At 56.3% G+C, this 18144-nt stretch overlaps 1 protein-coding gene across 1 annotated transcript in view; it reads left to right on the top strand.

Moving 5' to 3' along the window:
* Positions 1-1506: 1506 nt before the first annotated feature.
* The window catches only part of LRRC4B (leucine rich repeat containing 4B), a 26063-nt gene continuing 9425 nt past the window's right edge, over positions 1507-18144 (top strand). The window contains exon 1 of the mRNA XM_007104290.4: positions 1507-2483. Coding sequence (XP_007104352.2) covers positions 2187-2483 — 297 coding nt within the window. The 5' untranslated portion in view covers positions 1507-2186. The remainder of the gene's footprint in view (positions 2484-18144) is intronic.

The raw sequence follows: 18144 nt of genomic DNA, 5'->3' as shown, positions 1-18144 counted from the left end.
GGTCGCGCTGTGTGGGGGAGACGAGGATGGAGATGGCGGAGGGCGACGGGGGTGGGGGGAGGGAGGCCCAGGCTCTGCAGAAGCCGTCCTGGGGGGTGGGGCGGTGGCGCGAGGGGGCAGCAGGCGCGAGGGGGACCGAGGCGGAGGGGGAGACACAGCGGCGGCGGGTCTGGACCTGCGGTGGGCGCCGCGGGCTCCCACCGCCCGAGCGGCATCGCGGTCTGGGGGGTGCCCGGCCTCGAAGGCTGGCCCCCTTGGGCTGCGCCGGCCCTTGGCGCCGAGGGTGTGGGCTGGCTTGTCACCAGTGTCTTGAGGTGGGAACAGGACAGGGACAGAGCGTAGCGCTCCCTGTCACTCAGGGGTATGCAAAGCGCCCACCGCCCTCACAGGCCGCATAGATAGAGGCGCGCACAGCCCCCGAGCTCTCCAGGCAGAAAAATGAGTCTGGAGTGCAGACACAGGACCAACCCTCCCCCATCCCACCCCCATCGCGCTCTGTCTCTGTCTCTGTGTCTCCGTCTAGCTGTTGCTCTTCCCTCACACATGCGTTCAGGCACACACACATGCGCACATGTCTTTTTATCTGAGTTAAAATGATGTCGGAAACCGCGGGAGGGCGCGTGTGCGCGTGCGCGTGCGGGGCGGTGGGGAGGCCCGGTGGCCCCGTGTCCGCGGGTCTGGGAGCGCGAGGGCGCGCCCCTGTCACCGCTGTTGCTGTGGGTGTTTGTGCAGACGGCTCCTCTGTCCCCCTGTTCGCCCCCCTCGTGGGGAACTCTCGGGTCGGCCGTGCTGGAGCAGAGCTCGCGGGCGTGGGCGCGTTTGTGTGCGCTCGAGGCGGAGGCGCTGCGGGGAAGGGTTAGGGTTGGGAGCCCGAGGGGTAGAGCCGGGACCACAAACCCCTCCTGTCGCGACCCAGCCAGCTCCGTGCTCCTCAGTGGCCTCGTCTGTCAACTGGGCATCCTAGCAGCTTCCTCCTGTGGTCCCAGGAAGCTTCAACAAGCGTGCGCAGGTCTGGCGCAGAGAAGGGGCAGACGCGCAGTTCCGGAGCCATTATTATTGGTGGTGTTTTCCTTGTTACTGCCGTGACTAGCCCATCCCCCTCTCCGCCTCTGGTCCTGTGGGAATGCGGGTGGGAGGACCTGGCCCCCACGCTGCCCGCTCCCCTCCCAGAGCTCAGGCTCAGGCCCTCCGGCCCCCCAGCCCCTTCTCCAGCGGGCGGGCGGGCCCGGCACCATCCTGCATGCAGCAGCCGCTGGCACGGACCCACCAGCCGCCATCGTGGCCTCGAGCACCTGCCACCCTCGACCTCCTCCTCCCCCGTGATCGTCTCCGGTGTCCTCCCTCCCCAGCTGCCTCACCTGCCCACACCCGGCCCCTCCCCACGTGCCTTGTCCGGCCCCTCACCTTCTCCTTCAAGTTCCCCCCTTGGAGGCTAACTCAGATCCCTGCAGCCACTGCCGCTGCTGCGAGGCGCACGGACCATGGGTGATGGCAGGGAGTCCGGGTTGCTGGGAAACTTGGCCTCTACAAACACTCCCTGAAGGGAGAAGTGACGGAAGCGGGGTGGGGGGGCGTCCAGGAGGCTGGTCCCCTCCCAGAGGTGCGTGCAGGTGGAGAGGGGACTTGGGTGGCTGCTGGGACGGGAGCCAGATCCTCACTCCCGACTTCCCGGCTTGGCTTTTCACCTCTTCTCTGTCACTTATGTCTTGTCTGTCTTGTCTCTCACTCCATCTCGACCTATTTATGTCCCTTTTTGAAATCATGCGAAGAATCAAGTTTTTAATCTGGCCGACGTCTCCGCTTGCCGGCCAAGCGCCCCTGGGTGAGCACTTCCTCTCCCCCAGACTCAGTTTTCTGTTCTGCGAAATGGGCACAAAGTCTTCCCAGCACAGAGAGGGTGAGATGAGTGTAGGGTGCACAGGGCCAGCCCTCCTCTCTGCGCCCCCCGTCCTGCTGGGCCCTCATCATCAGGGGTGGCCTCTCTCCCCACAGGGGGTCTGCAGGAGTCTTGCCCCCTTGGGTCCTGAGCCTGGGCAGGGAGGTGACGGTGGTGGCAGCAGCGGCAGAGAGCGGCCTGGATGTCGGGGAGGAGCCGGGCCACCCGGGGGGTCCCCGTCCCTCACTGAGCCTCTCCCTCTCTCTCCCTGACAGCCCCCCGGCGCCCAGGCGGAGCATGAACATTGAGGATGGCGCGTGCCCGCGGCTCCCCGTACCCCCCACTGCCGCCCAGTAGGATGTCCTGGCCCCATGGGGCCCTGCTCTTCCTCTGGCTCTTCTCCCCACCCCTGGGGGCCGGCGGGGGCGGCGTGGCTGTGACGTCTGCCGCCGGAGGGGGCTCCCCGCCGGCCACCTCCTGCCCCGCGGCCTGCTCCTGCAGCAACCAGGCCAGCCGGGTGATCTGCACGAGGAGGGAGCTGGCCGAGGTCCCGGCCAGCATCCCCGTCAACACGCGGTACCTGAACCTGCAGGAGAATGGCATCCAGGTGAGCCGGGCTGCCAGCCCGGGGGTGGGGGTGGGGGAGGGGCCCAGGTGGTGGCCAGGCCCTCCTCCCTGAGCTGGCAAAGCCTCCTGGGCGTCCCCACCAGCTCTTCACGCCCGTACCCTGGGCACTTATGAGATGCTGTTTGCATCCTAGTCGCTTGAGCCGAGGCTGTCTGGGTTTTCTCGGCACAAGGCTCCGTGTGTCTGTACCGGCGCACTGGGCCCCAGGGCAGGACCATCTGCCCTCCTCCCACAGCACGGCACAGGTGAGCCCTCGGCCTGGCCCCGGAGCCACAGGTCGTGCTGGGAGTGACCCTTCCCTGAGGCCCCTGTGCCGCCTGCACCACCGCACCTGCCGCGTGGCGTTGGGCGCACGTGATCCATGACTCCGCCCCTCGGTTTCTTCATCTGGAAAATGGCGCTGATACGATCCCTGCCCCAGGGGGCTGGTGCGAGGGCTGATGGGTGTCACACTTGTCTAGGATTTAGAGTCGTTCCGGCCCCGGGCGAGCGCTCATTTGCTGTGCGGTACTGGGCTCACGTCCCCACTTCCCGGAGCCGGTGTGAGAGCCCAGTGCTCCCCAGTACCTGGCGGGCACTCGGACGGGACAGTTGCCATCCGATTATAATTGTCATTAAGCTGGGCCATAAGTGACGCTTTGGGGGCAGAGCTGTGCCGTTTTGAAGCAGGGTCTCCCCCCCTCTGCTTTATGGGCTTGGGGGCTGGATCATCCTCGGCGGGGTAGGGGGGCGGGCATCCTGTGCGCTGCAAGGTGTGGGGAGGCATCCCCGGCCACTAGAGGCCAGTAGCATCCCGCCCCCCAGTTCCAAACGTGTCTCCAGATGTTGCCAGATATTCCCTGGGGAGGGAGGGAATTTCCCCCACCCCCCACCCCCGGTTGAAGAACCGCTGTTTTCTTTTTTTTTTTTTTTTGAGCCCGGGCCACCACAGGGAAAGCGCCAACCGCTGGACCACCAGGGAATTCCCCAGACCTCCATGTCTTTAAAGCTGCAGCCAGCAACCCCTCCTCCTGCAGCCACCACCCCCTTCCCCCATCCAGTTCCGTTCCCCACGGCCCTTAGCATTTAACACAACGCCCGTTTACTTCGAGACAGAGGCCTGGAATGCGGGATCAGGGAGGGCGCGTGTGGCTGTCGGTGTTACTCACTGATGTGTCCCGAGCGCCTAGACTACGGCCTCCCATGTGTAAGACAACCAAGAGACACTGAACAGACCAAAGCGTTAAGGGGAAGGACGGGGATGCTGGGGCGCTTTGGGCCCGGAGAGGAAGACGGTGAGGGGAGGTTTGCCTGCGGGACCCCAGGACCCAAGAGAGGCGTATTCAGGCAGAGAGATCGTCTGAGCAGGGCTCAGGGCTGGGAGGGCGACTGGTTATCACAGAAGAGGCTGGACTTCATTCCACAGAGTCCAGGGGGCTCTGGAGGGCTTTAGGCAGAGGGCACCATCAGCCTCGTGTGGTGGCCCCTGGGAGGATGGGTTGAATGTATGCAGTTCGGAGGTGGCGGAGCTGTGGCACCGGTGTCGCTCGGTCGCTGTGACATGTCAGCCAGTGCCCTGCACTGGACTGGGGCACAGGCGCCTAGTGCAGGGCCGGGCACTCAGCAGCTGTTGGTGGGACTGAGTTGTCCATTGAGCCCCGCAAAGAGAAAACGGCCCAGTTCCTCCAAAGGGGTGCTGCTGGTGGTGTGAACTCAGTGCGCCCTCGTCTCAGACGCAATCCGTGATGCTCCAACCTCCCCGCTTCCGGCTCCCATTTCCCGGTTTTCCCAGCCTGGTGGGCCACCCTGTTTATTGGTTGACTGCCTCTTCCCTTCTAGAATGTAAGCCACTCAGGGGCAGGGAAGGGCTTTGCCCAGAGCTGGTCCTAGCAGCATCTGTGGACTGTCACGTGAATACACGAAGGATGGATGGAGTTCCGGCAACAGGGGGCAGGTGTATGGTGAGAATGAAGGGAGGGTGTCGCCCCCTGAAGGGAGGCATGGGCCGAGCAGCTGAGACTGCAGCTTGGTGTGTGTGAGGCTCACTCAAAGCCCACGAGCGGAAAAGGTCGCCTCTAGGTGGAGGCAGCTGGTGAGGTGGGCCTGGGGCCCGGGGACACAGTCCTGCAGGGGCAGGGGTGTGGTGATGTGACGCAGCTCCAGTTTCAGTGGTCCTTGCCCCACGGCCACCCAGGAGGGGACAGCCTCGCCTTTGGCGGTCCCCTTGGCATTGACCCCCTAAGAGGTCCCCTCTCGGCCCCCACAGAGGGGGGCTCTGGCCCCCAGGCTGTCCAGGACAGTCAGATGGGGGCCCTGATCCCTTCCTCTTCCCCAGGGTCAGACCAGGATGTGCAGTGGGGGAGGGGAAGTTTAGCTCTGAGCCCTCTCCTCTCCTGGCTCTATGGGCTGGGATAGGAGAGGCCTGCGTGGGGACAGGGGATTGACCAGATGCCTTTAAAACAGTGGTACTCTGGGAATTCCCTGGTGGTCCAGTGGTTAGGAGCCGGTGCTCTCACTGCCAGGGGCCCGGGTTCAATCCCTGGTCAGGGAAGTAAGGTCCCGCAAGCTACTCGGATCCGCCGAAAAAAATAAAAAAGACACGGAGGTCAGGGTGGCCTCATGGAGAAGGTGACATCTGAACAAGTGTTTGGAGGAGGTGACGGTGGGAGCCTTGTGGGGCCTTCCAGGCAAGGGGCAGCAGGTGCAAAGGCCCTGGGGTAGAGCCTGCCTGGTGTGTAGGAGGAAAAGCCACGAGCCTGGCGTGGCTGGAGCGGAGTGAACTATGGGGAGAGGGCGGGGGGTGAGGACAGAGATGGGACAAAGGGGCCTCGTGGTCACGGTGAGGACTTGGGCTCTTCTCTGCATGAGACAGAAGCCAGGGGAGGCTCTGAGCGGAGGACAGACGGGCTCTGACTTGGGTCTTTCTCTGGCCAAGGTGTGGGGACTGTAGGGGCAAGGGCGATGGCAGAGAGGCCTGTTCGGAGGCTGGTGCAGAGTTCAGGAGAGAGATGCTGGTGGCCCCAGGTTGGCCCAGACTGGTTGCGGTGGAGGTGTGGGAAGCAGACAGATTCTGGGTCTGTTTTTTGGTGGTGTTTTTTGTTTGTTTGGTTGGTTGGTTGGTTGGTTTTTTGGCTGCGTTGGGTCTTTGTTGCTGTGCATGGGCTTTCTCTAGTTGCGACGAGGGGTGGCTACTCTTCATTGCGGTGAGCGGGCTTCTCTTGTGGAGCGCGGGCTCTAGGCATGCGGGCTTCAGTAGTTGTGGCATGCAGGCTCAGTAGTTGTGGTGCACGGGCTTAGTTCCTCCGCGGCATATAGGATCTTCCCTGACCGTGGCTCAAATCTGTTTCTCCTGCACTGGCAGGCTGATTCTTAACCACTGCAACACGAGGGAAGCCCCTGGGTCTGTTTTGAAGGTGGAGACCGCAGGATTTTCCAGCAGAGTGGATATGGGAAAAGAAGGAGAGAGGATGACTCTGTAGGTCTGAGTGGACCCCTTGGTTGGACCTGTCTGCTCGTGTGTCTCTCACCACATCTCCCAGGCCACTGGTCTCCAAACGATGTGACCCACATCCCTGTCAGAATATACATATATGAATTTTATTACTAAAGTCATGCAAAGGTCTGCAGCATCCATGGATCTTGTATATTATAAAACTTGCACAAAAATGGCCACGTTAAAGGATGGCAAGCATGTCTTGAAATCCTAACACTTTCGTTTCTCACCCCTGGGGATTCTTGCAGCCCCCTGCCCTGGAGACCTCCGACCCCACCCCACCCCCCAGGCTGCACATTCCCTGAGGCCAGGGAATGTCCAGTCGGCAAAAGTGAACGATTCAAAATGTTCAATGGACTCTTCCTCCCTCGGTGGACACCTCGCAGATGGCGGGAGGAGTGGGGCCGCCATTAGAGGGGTTTTACCAAATAACTTTTTAATTATCCAGATGAGAAATGAAAAAACTCACCCCTAGTCCCACTACCTAGATATACATAACTACTGTTTACATTTTGTTTTAAAGCCTTCCTGGCTCTTTTCTGTGCCTATGTAAATGTGGTTTAAAATGATTTATTATAGAATGAATACAAATTAACTTAGAAAAACTAGAAAAGATACCTAAGTAAGAACACAGGGACAAAAGCCAAGTGTAATTTGACAACCGCAGGTAACTCCCATTAACATTTGGTGTCTTTTTATTCAGAGACTCTACATGCACAGCTCTGTGTGCACGACAGGGTTGGGTCTCTAAATGGATATTTTGCTTTTTAAAAAAAAAAAAGAGAAAAAACGGAATCACCCCATTTCTTACTGGCTGGCAACTGGCTTTTGGCACCTAGGAGTTCAACCATGAACATCTTTCTCCCTGATTCTGGTACTTGTCTGTTACATGGATTTTAATGACTGCATTGGATTCCGATGGGTGAGCGTCCGGTTAATTAACTAGTCCCATCTTATTTCCAGTGTTTTACTTTATTTTATAAATTTGTTTATTTTGGGGTCTTCATTGCTGCGCGCGGGCTTTCTCTAGTTGCGGCGAGCGGGGGCTACTCTTCGTTGCGGTGCACGGGCTTCTCATGGCGGTGGCTTCTCTTGTTGTGGAGCACGGGCTCTAGGCTCACGGGCTTCGGTAGTTGTGTCACGCGGGCTCAGTAGTTGTGGCTCACGGGCTCTAGAGCGCAGGCATGTGGGATCTTCCCGGACCAGGGCTCGAACCCGCGTCCCCTGCATCGGCAGGCGGATTCTTAACCACCGCGCCACCCAGTGTTTTCATGCATGTAAACAACACTGCAGTGAACATCCTCAGTTCTTGTTCTTTGTACTATTCTTGATTCTGCCCTTGGGATAAATTCCTAGAAGTGGGGCTGTGGGGTCAGAGGCTGTGACCGCCCTAAGGTGCACGCACACGAAGCCTGGCACCAGAGCTCCGTAGAGGTGGCCTGAGTTGTGGAGATTCGAGAGTCCCCCCACGTCCATGGTCACCTGCTGGTCATCTGGCTTCTGCCCAGATGGTCACCTCCATGAGGGCAGGGACTTCGCCCTGCTCCCTGCGTCATCCCCAGCACCTAGACCAGAGTCTGGTGCACAGTAGGTGATCAGCAGTTATTTGAGAATGGAAGGCCAGCCCCAGGGGACCTGGCAGAGACCGGGGGACCTCCGTGAGCGGGAGAAGGAGGTAAATCCTGCAGTGCCCGCCCTGAGAGCTGGGGCAGCCCTGAGGTTCCCATCACCTGTTCCCACCCACCCCTGGCCTGCGGTCCAGCGAGGCCAGGGAGCACGGGGACTCCAAGCACACGTGGCCAAGTGGCCACGGGGACAGGGGCTGAGCCTACAGAGATGCCTTCCAGGCAAAGCCCTGGGGACTCGCCTTCCCTCGGCCTTGCAGCCCTGTTGCCACTTAAGCCGGGCACCGGCCACTGCCGGGCGGGCCCAGGGACACCTCTGTTTCCCTGTGCACTCTGGGTCCACGCTGGGCTGGGCTCAGCCAGCTCCCCCTCCTCAGGCAGGCAGCGGTCCTCCTTGGGCCCCTCCTCGGTCACAGGTCACAGGTCACAGGTCACAGCCTCATCTCCTTGTCCCTACTCTGCTCCCCGCCCTCCCCCAGAGCCAACCATTCTCATGTGTTTACTCTGGATCTTTCTGCTCGTGTTCTTGCAAAATGCTTATTGTTGCTTTGTGTGCATGTATTTTTAATGTATGTAAATGAAGGTGCGTTATAGATGGCTTTCTTTGTCTCTCTGTTTTCACTTGGCCTGGGTTGTTAAGAGCCATCCACGTCGCCCTGTGTGCGCGTGTGTGTGCGTGTGTGTACTCGGGTGCTTTAACTGCTGCAGAATTTCCCTGATGGGCGTCCCCCCCCTTCCTGCCCCACCCACCCCCCAGGAAGCTTCGAGCTGCACCCACCACAAAGCCTCCTTTAGGAACCCCTGCGGCATGATAATGTGTTTGGAATGTACGCCGGGGGGATTGCTGGGTCAGAAGACATGATGTTCTTAACCTCGCAAAGTACGCTGACCCACCCAGGCCTTTAGGGGGCTGCCCTGGTCCCTCCAGGGGTCTACCATGAGGTCCTGTGGGCAAGGCGTGTAGAGCCACTTGACAAGGAAATATGCTTCCATCCTAAGAAACAGATCAACCCATCCTGAGATCCTCAGAGGTGCTCAGAGAGTTGGGTTGAGTGCTGGATGGCACAAGAGCCAAAACGTAGACGCAGTCTCGGTTCCTGATGACTGGGGCACTGGTTCAGTGAATCACTGCACGCCCTTATGACAGAGTATCACGCAGCGATTCAAAATGGAGTTTCGAAGACTGTTGAAGGACACGGGGGAATGCTTAGAAGGTCATACTGAGCTTTTCAAAGGATGCAAGGAGTATGTCCAATGTGTCTTTAAAATTTAATTTAAAACAAAATTCAGGGACCGCCCAGACACTTTCACAGTGCCTTGTGTTTTCCCTTGGCCGCGCCGCCAGGCTGGTGCGCTCTTAGTTCCCCAACCAGGGATTGAACCCTGGGCCCACGGCAGTGAAAGCACCGAGTCTTAACCACTGGAACGCCAAGGAATTCCCTTAATTTCTTCTTTATGTTTTCTTTATTCCCTAAATTTTCTTCAGTGAGGGCATTTAATACTTTTTGTAATCAGGAAAAATTAAACTTAAAAATAACAAGTACAAAATGTTACACGAGCCGAAGAGAAACGTCTGCACTGGGATTTGCTCACCTTTCCCTGGAGGAGGGAGGAGAAACTACAGTTTGTGGAGGATTTGCCCTGACTCGTTTGTTTTCTTGATGGTGGGATTGTTCCCACTTGACGGATGTGGAAACAGAGGCGCAGGTGGCTTGTTCACCTGCTTGTCCAAGGTCACCCAGATGGCAGTGACCCCGGTGGCTTGCCCGGGACCCCAGGAGCCGCTGTGGAGAAGCAAGGCTCTGCCAGCCAGGGTTCAGCCTTAGGAAAGTCAATCTGTTGCAGAGAAGAACCCACCGTAGTGCGTGACCAAGGCAAACACCAGAAATGGCTTTTCAGTTACATGCTAGTTTGCGATTTTCCGGGTGGCCGATCCCACCAGCATCAGGAAATACAGGGAGTTTTTGACCGGATGGACTTTTCCCAGCCAGAGCCCTTGAAGGAAGGGAACGGTGGACCGAGGGGTGCGGCATTGTCCTCTCTAGAGGTCAGCGAGGGCAGCCCCACCTGCAGGCCCGTGGGACACTCGGGTCACCTGGGCAGGAAGGAGCAGCCAGCTTCAGGGGCCACACCCAGGCCCCCCAGGACTGGACGCCTAATTCAACCTGTCCAGCTTCCATCCTGACGCTGGTTTCCTCCTTCCTTCCCCCGGAAGCACCCCCAGAACCCTGGATCATCCCGTCGCCCCCTCTGAAACTCAGTTTCCACGCCTGTCAGATGGGACTCCAGATGCCTTGTCTGTTTCTTCCTGACTTATTTTTATTATCACGTGTAACACACACATAAGAAGAACATGGACGTGAATGTCCAGCTCCAAAGGTCATCAGAAAGAGAAGGGCCACATCAGTGCCACCAGGGCAAGAAATGGCATCATATAAAGAGCCCCTGAAGCCCCTGTGGTCTCCCCTCATTTCCTCCCCCTTCTCCCCAGAGACAACCCTCCCCCGAGTCTTCACTCCAGGCCAAGGGAATCGGGCACCTACAACTCCTGCATGTCCGGCTTCCTTGGCTCAGCACAGCTGCTGAGACACATCCTTGGTGTTTCCTGTGGCTGTGGCTTTTCCCCTTTTCCTTTTGTATCGTTGGATCACGTTCTATCTGATGCAGATACCTCAATTCCTTTACGCATTTCTGTTGATGGGCATTTGGATTGTCTCCAGTTTGGGGCTCTCACTCTGCCTGGTTTTAGATTTAGTTTTTTCGAGCCGGAGGAGATGTGGGTGGAGCCCCTCCCCCATTTATTCCATGAGAGCGGCCTGCCTGCCTCGGGCTGGGGCAGAAGGCGGGGGGTGGGGGGGGGGGTGGTAGCACCAAGGCTGCCTCAGACTCTGTTGGTGAGCGGCTCAGGAAAGGGTGATACACGCTTCCTGCCTCACACCTCACGGGGCAAGTCTGATGCCAGAGAGCTGGTCCGCTTCTTGGAACGTCAGACCCTGAGGTGTTCCCTCTGGCACCTGCCCTGATGAAGGCAGGGTCCTTCAGGACGCAGCCCCACCCCTCCCCCACTCCAGCCTCCTGCATCCCGGGCATCACACTGGCCCTTTCCACTCCCTCCTAGCTCAGCACCTTCACACGTGGTGTCCCCTCTTTCTGGAATACTCTTCCAGTTTCCCACTCACCTAGGTAACACCAGCACTTAAGATTGTAAGGAACCTTTGGGGTTTGTGAATCACAACTCCTCGAGAACATTATGGAACTCATCGGGGCCTCAGTTTTGTCATCAGTAAAATGGGTATAACAGTCCTTCCGTCTTAGAGCTGCCGAGAAAGTCCATGTCTTTAACCTTTGGACCAGCATGTAATGAGAACCACTGCATGCCGAGTGGTCCTGGGGGCTCTGGGGACTCAGTGGTCTCAGCAGCTCAGACGAGGGAGGAGGGGCTGGCGAGCGGTCAGCTCCTGAGAAGTCCAGCTAGTGTTGATAGTGAGACCGTCATCGGGGTCAGTCACTGTCATCTTTCTTGACTCAGAGAAATGTCTTGGCCTCAGAGGCACCTTCTCTGAGCCCCCGGGCCAGTCAGGCCCACGGGTCCCTCTGGTGCCCAGATCTGTTGGTCACGCTTGTGGTCGCCGCTGGCCCCAGCACTCAGCACAGAGCCTGATGGACTGTAGGTCCCCAAATACAACTGTTAAGTTAATGAATCAGAGAATGGCTTGCCGTCTTGCCGAGCCATTTGGCCTCTGAACCTCACCACAGGCCCAGATCTCACCCCCACTTCTCAGTTGAGCAGACTGAGGGCCTCAGAGGCGGAAAGTGGGAGACGATTCATGCAGCCCCAGCACTGCTCCAAGCCCTTCCCACAGCGACCCTGTGAGCAGGGCCTGTTCTTATCCCCATTGTACAGATGAGGAAACTGAGGTGCAGGAGTAAGACTCTGGTGCAAGAGGCCACAGTCAGGGGAATTGGGACTTAGCCCAGGCAGGCAGGCTGCAAGACTGGATTTCTTCAGCACCATTCCTTTGATCTGTATATCTGTTTTTGTGCCCGTACCATACTGTTTTGATTACTATAGCTTTGTAGTATAGTCTGAAGTCAGGGAGTCTGATTCCTCCAGCTCCGTTTTTCTTTCTCAGGGTCACTTTGGGTATTCGGGGTCATTTGTGTTCCATACGAATTTTTAAATTTTTTGTTCTAGTTCTGTAAAAAATGCCGTTGGTGATTTGATAGGGATTGCATCGAATCTGTACATTGCCTTGGGTTCTTCAGTGCCATTCCTGATGCTTCCTAATTCATAGCTACTGGGCTCTCCACCCTGGTGAACTGATGACAGAACTGTAATCAAGTCCTGACTCCATCTCCGGAGTCCCTGCTCTGGCCTGACCTTGCCCATCAGGACACTCCCCCCGGCTTCCTCCCAGCCACCTGGCCACAGTCTGTTCCCCCACCCTCAGCCAGAGTCACCACGTCATTCCTGGACTTTAAAACGGCCCATGTTCCCCCAAGAGAAGACCCTTCTCAAACTGGGTGTCCCAGCCACACCTTAGGGAGTCTGATTCCTCCAGCTCCGTTTTTCTTTCTCAGGGTCACTTTGGGTATTCGGGGTCATTTGTGTTCCATACGAATTTTTAAATTTTTTGTTCTAGTTCTGTAAAAAATGCCGTTGGTGATTTGATAGGGATTGCATCGAATCTGTACATTGCCTTGGGTTCTTCAGTGCCATTCCTGATGCTTCCTAATTCATAGCTACTGGGCTCTCCACCCTGGTGAACTGATGACAGAACTGTAATCAAGTCCTGACTCCATCTCCGGAGTCCCTGCTCTGGCCTGACCTTGCCCATCAGGACACTCCCCCCGGCTTCCTCCCAGCCACCTGGCCACAGTCTGTTCCCCCACCCTCAGCCAGAGTCACCACGTCATTCCTGGACTTTAAAACGGCCCATGTTCCCCCAAGAGAAGACCCTTCTCAAACTGGGTGTCCCAGCCACACCTTACTCAGGAACGCCCCCTGCTGGGCTCAGACACCCTTCCCTCCCTTCGGAAAACACACTGTCCCTGAATAGCCAAAAGTCACCTTCTGTGCTTGCCCACACCGGGCACAGGTGTGATCCTCAAGCTGCCGCCATGAAGTCTCCACCTGGAAACAGGCTCCGACTGAGAGGAGGCTGAGACTCGTGCGTCTCTCTCCCTACGCTGCCTGTCCGTCCCATGTCTGACCGGCCCTGGCTAGTCCATCACCCAGTTCACATACCTGATTCATTTATTAAGCACCTACTGTGTGCCAGGCACTGCTGTAGGCACAGTGAGCAGGACAGATTCACGTCCCTGCCCTGCTGAAGCTGGGTGGAAACAGAGACAGTGCAGGAGATGCACAGCACAATGCCAGTGTTTTTTATTTATTTATTTATTTTTGGCTGCGTTGGGTCTTCGTTGCTGCACGTGGGCTTTCTCTAGTTGCAGTGAGTTGGGGCTACTCTTTGTTGCGGTGTGCGGGCTTCTCATTGTGGTGGCTTCTCTTGTTGCAGAGCACAGGCTCTAGGCGTGCGGGCTTCAGTAGTTGTGGCACGTGGGCTTAGTTGCTCCGCGGCATGTGGGATCTTCCCGGACCAGGGCTCGAACCCGTGTCCCCTGCATTGGCAGGTGGACTCTTAACCACTGCGCCACCAGGGAAGTCCCAATGCTGGTGTTCTGGGCTGTTCCACACGGCATGTGGGCTCTTAGTTCCCCGACCAGGGATCGAACCCGTGCCCCCTGCAGTAGAAGCATGGAGCCCTAACTACTGGACCGCCAGGGAATTCCAACGCTGGTGTGTTTTAGATGGAGATGAGCTGAGTGAAACATTCAAGCAGGAGAGGGAGGTGCAAGTGGGGGAGGGGGGGTGGCTTGAGCCTGAGCCTAACCCCACTTCCCCACTCCCCCCCACCCACCATCTTAGGCAAAGCTGGGGTGCACTTAGCGGCTGGCACCCCCATCTGGTATAGAGCTCAACCCTGCATTGTCTGCACGCAGGTTGAGATACTCATCTGGGCTCCTGGCTTGGGGGTTGAGGGCACCTCTCACCAATTCTAGGAGGTAGATCTTATAAGCCCCACTGTACAGATGGGGAAGTGGCCCCAGGAGGTCTGAAATTTGCTCCAAGTCACAGAAGCAGTAAAGGGCAGTCTGGATCAGGACTCCGGCCGTCTGACCCCAGAGCTTTAACCACCAGGCCGCAGGGCTCAACCTGCAATGACAGCCGGGCAGGGTTGGGGGCTGGGGTTGAGACAGGTCTGTCTGAGCACAGTGGTCATTTGGGGAGCTGAGGACCCGTGGGGATCAGGCTGTCTCCTCTCTCGCTCTGGCCAGCGCCCTTCCTGCCTGCCTCCTGTAGCTGAGGTTGGCCGGCCCACGGTGGAGGCTGAGGTTGGTTCCATCTGCCCTCGCCCAGGATGGCTGCTGGGGGTGGGACATGGAGCCTCTAGGATGCCCCCCTCCCCTGTTAGAGGGGTTGCCTGGCATGGCCTGAAACCTCCTAGCAGGGACAAATTCAGGATTTGTCGTTGGCGGTGAGGGGGTAACGGCGAGGATGGAGGGGGTAACGGCGGGGATGGAGGGGGTAACGGCGGGGATGGAGGGGGTGCTGCATTCCGAGCGGCCGCCCTGCCCCTGGACTGGGCTGTGTTGTCGTGGTGCATACTTGTTCTCAGTCCTCAGGGCCCCTGTCCCCACGTTGCAGAGGAGACTGAGGCCCCAGGAGGCCGAGTCTAGGCCTGGGGCCGGGGGGCGGGGGGGCTCAGTGAGCAAGGCGGGGGCCTACACCGGCCCCCATGCTTTGCCCAGCTCTGGCCACATCCTGGCGGTCAGGGAAATCCCTACTGAAAAGCGATGCACAAGTCCCTGATCTCAGAGAAGGAAGAAATATGAGGAGTTGTCATAAAAACAGTTGGTACGGAAAAAAAAAAAAAAAAAAAAAGGCTTTTAAATTATGAACGTAAAATAATTAACGAGATAAAAAAAAAAACCAACAGTAAGCTTACTAAACTTTTGTTAGCGGTTCATTACATTCAAAACCCATATAAGCAATTTATCTTAATTTATCTTAATAGCGTTAAGATGAACAATTCACTCCATCATTTTCCAACCACAGTTAAATTTTTAATAAGGGATTTCTTGACAGTTTATTTTCTTAAAAATCCCAACAGAACACAGTGGGGTTTTTTCTAGAGTTAGTAGCGTTTACCTACCACCACCAAGGTGGAAAGTCCCCTAAATAATAGGCCAAGTTACAGATGGAAAGAGAGGGGAGAAGCCCCCGTCAGGTTGGGAGGTGGTCATTGATGGGACCATGTTCCGGTGCCTGACTGGTGTCTGCATCCTTGGCCATCAGCGCAGAGCTGGGCACACAGGTTGGGGAGGGCTTAGCAAACGTGGGCTGGAGGAGGGAGGGGACTTGGGGACTTGGGTAGTTAGGACCCCAGGCCCAGCTCCTCTGCCACATCACAGGATGTCAGCGTCCCATCAGGCCAAAGACGTCAGGCTGGGAGGGCCAGGGGGATTTGCCTGCTCCGAGAACCAGTCCCCACCTTGTCTATCCCACTCTGAGTCAGCCAGCAGGCCCTCGGCATCAAAGAGGATTTGAGATCATCTGGCCTCGGGGGTTTCAAATTGTGCTGTGAAGGGGCCACAGGCCTGCCTCTCCCCCTGCAACCAGGGCAGCTCCCAAGATCCAGATCCGTTTATACCATTACCACTTAAATGATCATTTGCATAATAATATGTTTAGTGTTTCTCTTCCCCTCTCAAGGTCAGGCTCTGGGAATCTGGCTATGGCTGTCTTGTCCATGCTGGATCCCCAGAGCCCGGCATGATGCTTGACACATAGCAGTCACTCAAAGAATATCTGTCAAAAGAGCAAGTCGCCACATGGGTAATGTTTGAATAATGAACGGGCTCTGCAGCTCAAAAAACACATCAAAACCCACACACAGCCCAACCCTCTTGGTTTAGGTGGGTGGGCGCGGTGGAGACCTGGTGTTTAGATTCAGGAGAGGCCGACTTTGAGTCCCAGTTCTGCTACTTTGGAGCTATGAGACTGAGGGCAAATGACTTTACCTCAGTGAACCTCCATTCCCTCGGCTGTAAACCATCAAATATGAAGAAGGAAGGCAGGGACATGTGGTTGATAATCTCCATGTGACAGGATTTCCACAAGGATTCAAGGAGATCATGACCTCAGAGTGTTTAGCACAGGGTCCAGTGAATACCAGGCACTTAACAAATACTGGCTCCCCCCTTTTGCCTTATTAGAAACCTGCCCTGGGTGGCACTTTGTCAGAGTCAGAGATGGGATCAGCCTTGTACTGTTTGGAAGAAGAGGAGAGGAGTTGATTGTCTTTGGTCTTTAGGTATACATGTTAAATCTTAAGGCTAACCACTAAAAGAAGAGAAAATACATAAATCCTGAGATAGTAAATGGGGGAAATGGAATAAGAAACTCGATCTTTGCAAAAGGAAAGGGGAATGAATAGGCTGCAAAAAAAAATCAGGACAAATAGAAAGCGTGGAAAAACATAGGAAGAATAATTCCAAATAGATTAGTAATTACAATAAATGTAAACAAAACTAAACTTCCTGTCAAAAGACAGAGATTTTCAGACTGAATTAAAAACAAAATCCAACGGACATACCTCAAACATGAAGACAGAAAGGATGAAAGCAAAAATGATGGCAAACACTAACCTAAAGAAAGCTGGTGTGTCTTTAATAATATCAGACACGTGGACTTTAAGGCAAAAAGAAGAATAAGTTGGAAACAGAACCACAAACAGAACACGGGTGCTCTTTCACCTCCCAAGTTCTGTCACTGAGGATTTCAACATTTTGGGTGCTGTCACCCAGGCCAAAAGCCATGCAGGCACATTGACTCACACAGTGGATACTCTCCAAATATGAGCCTTGTCCACTCTGAAGTCCGCCATGAACTAGGCCTTGACCTGAGTGCAGGGAATGCAGAAATGATTCAGATGGGGTCTCTACTCACGAAGACTCACAGCCTAGACAAGGAGACAGATGCATTGAACCAGTGTGATAGGGTCTGATAAGAGAATGCCTGTGATGAGTCAGTGAACAGGAGGCCAGAGAGAGCCTCCTGGCAGAAAGCAATTGGAACATCCCAGAGAACTAGGAGGAAGATGGCGTTCCAGGCAGAGGGCACAGCCTGTGCAAAGGCAGAGAGGCTGAGCAGAGCATGGTGAGCGTATAGAACCCCATACATCTCCCTGTGGCTGGAGTAGAGGAGAGGCCAGTGGGGCACGTCCTGCAGAGCCTCTGACACCAGGCTGAGGGTCATGGGAGGGCTGTGAGCAGGGATTTTGCAAGGTCTGAACTGCATCTGAGACAATTCTGACAGCTGATGTAGAGGAAAGAGGCTGGGGAAGAAACTGGAAGCCCAGAGGCAGGACAATTGTTAACGATCATTATCAGCTGCATCAACAATTTAAACATATGTATTATTGTCTGCTTGCCATGTCCCAAGCATTCACCATCTCGTCCAAGCCTCACAGTAACCCTGCAGGACCTGCGAGGAAAGTGGGCTCAGAGACCTCAGGACACTCAGCCAAGTTCACACGGCTGGTCAACAGCAAAGCCAAGATTCAGACCCAGCCCTGACTCCACCTCCCGCCCAGTCACCCTGCAGAGAGGAGGAGGGAGAAAAGACTGGAATCCTGTTAAAAATAAAGGGACTCACTATTTTAAGCAATCCTACAGCACATCCTCAATAAAACCAGACTTCCCTTCTCAGCAACACCCCCGTCCTGCTTATTCCCAAGTGCATCATTCAAGTGACTGGCGGGGGGGGGGACCCCACCCGCTTTGGGAGTGCCCCTGCATCTCCCTTCACACACACCCTTCTCATCGCAACTGGGACAAAGCACGCGAAGCAGGAGCCGCCGCAGCCTCGGGCTCTGCCGGGACGCACCTTATGGACATGGTGTAGTTTCAGTTGCTTTGTCCAGAGGATCAGGGAGACCTGGGCTGGACTCCCAGCTGCAGGCCTCCCCCCCACCGCCGCCCGGGGAAGGTGAGCAGCCCTGCCGAGTCGCTTGACCTCACTGAGCCTTGGCTCCTGATCTCTGAAACGGGGCACGATGCTGGCCTGTGTGCTGCCCAGGTTCAAACCCCTCATCGAGTAACCTCGCTGAGTGGTTCCTTCTGTGAAAGTGAGCTAACAACACCTGCCCCGCAGGGCTGGTGGGGACAAGCTGAGCTGACGGACGGGGACACCCAGCCCCGAGCCTGGCATTCATCACTGCAGCCCAGATGCCACCTGCAAGTGCCAAGCCTTGTGCTGAGCCAATCTCACCGATTACCTTGCATCCTCCAAACAGCTCTGCAGGGCTGACATTACAACGCCCTTCCACAGAGGATGGTCCTCCTCCATTTGCCCCTTCAGAACTCCTTTATCCCTGTGCAATAAATAAGCGATGGATGGATGAGTGTGAGACATTTGGGCTGCGTCCAAGAGAGTGAGCAGGGGTTTTCGAGGTGGATGAAAAGGGAAGGGAATT

The sequence above is a fragment of the Physeter macrocephalus genome, chromosome 17 (assembly GCF_002837175.3).
Source record: "Physeter macrocephalus isolate SW-GA chromosome 17, ASM283717v5, whole genome shotgun sequence".
Taxonomy (NCBI): domain Eukaryota; kingdom Metazoa; phylum Chordata; class Mammalia; order Artiodactyla; family Physeteridae; genus Physeter; species Physeter macrocephalus.
The sequence above is the reverse complement of the archived record's forward strand: the minus strand, read 5'-3'. Positions and strand labels throughout refer to the sequence as shown.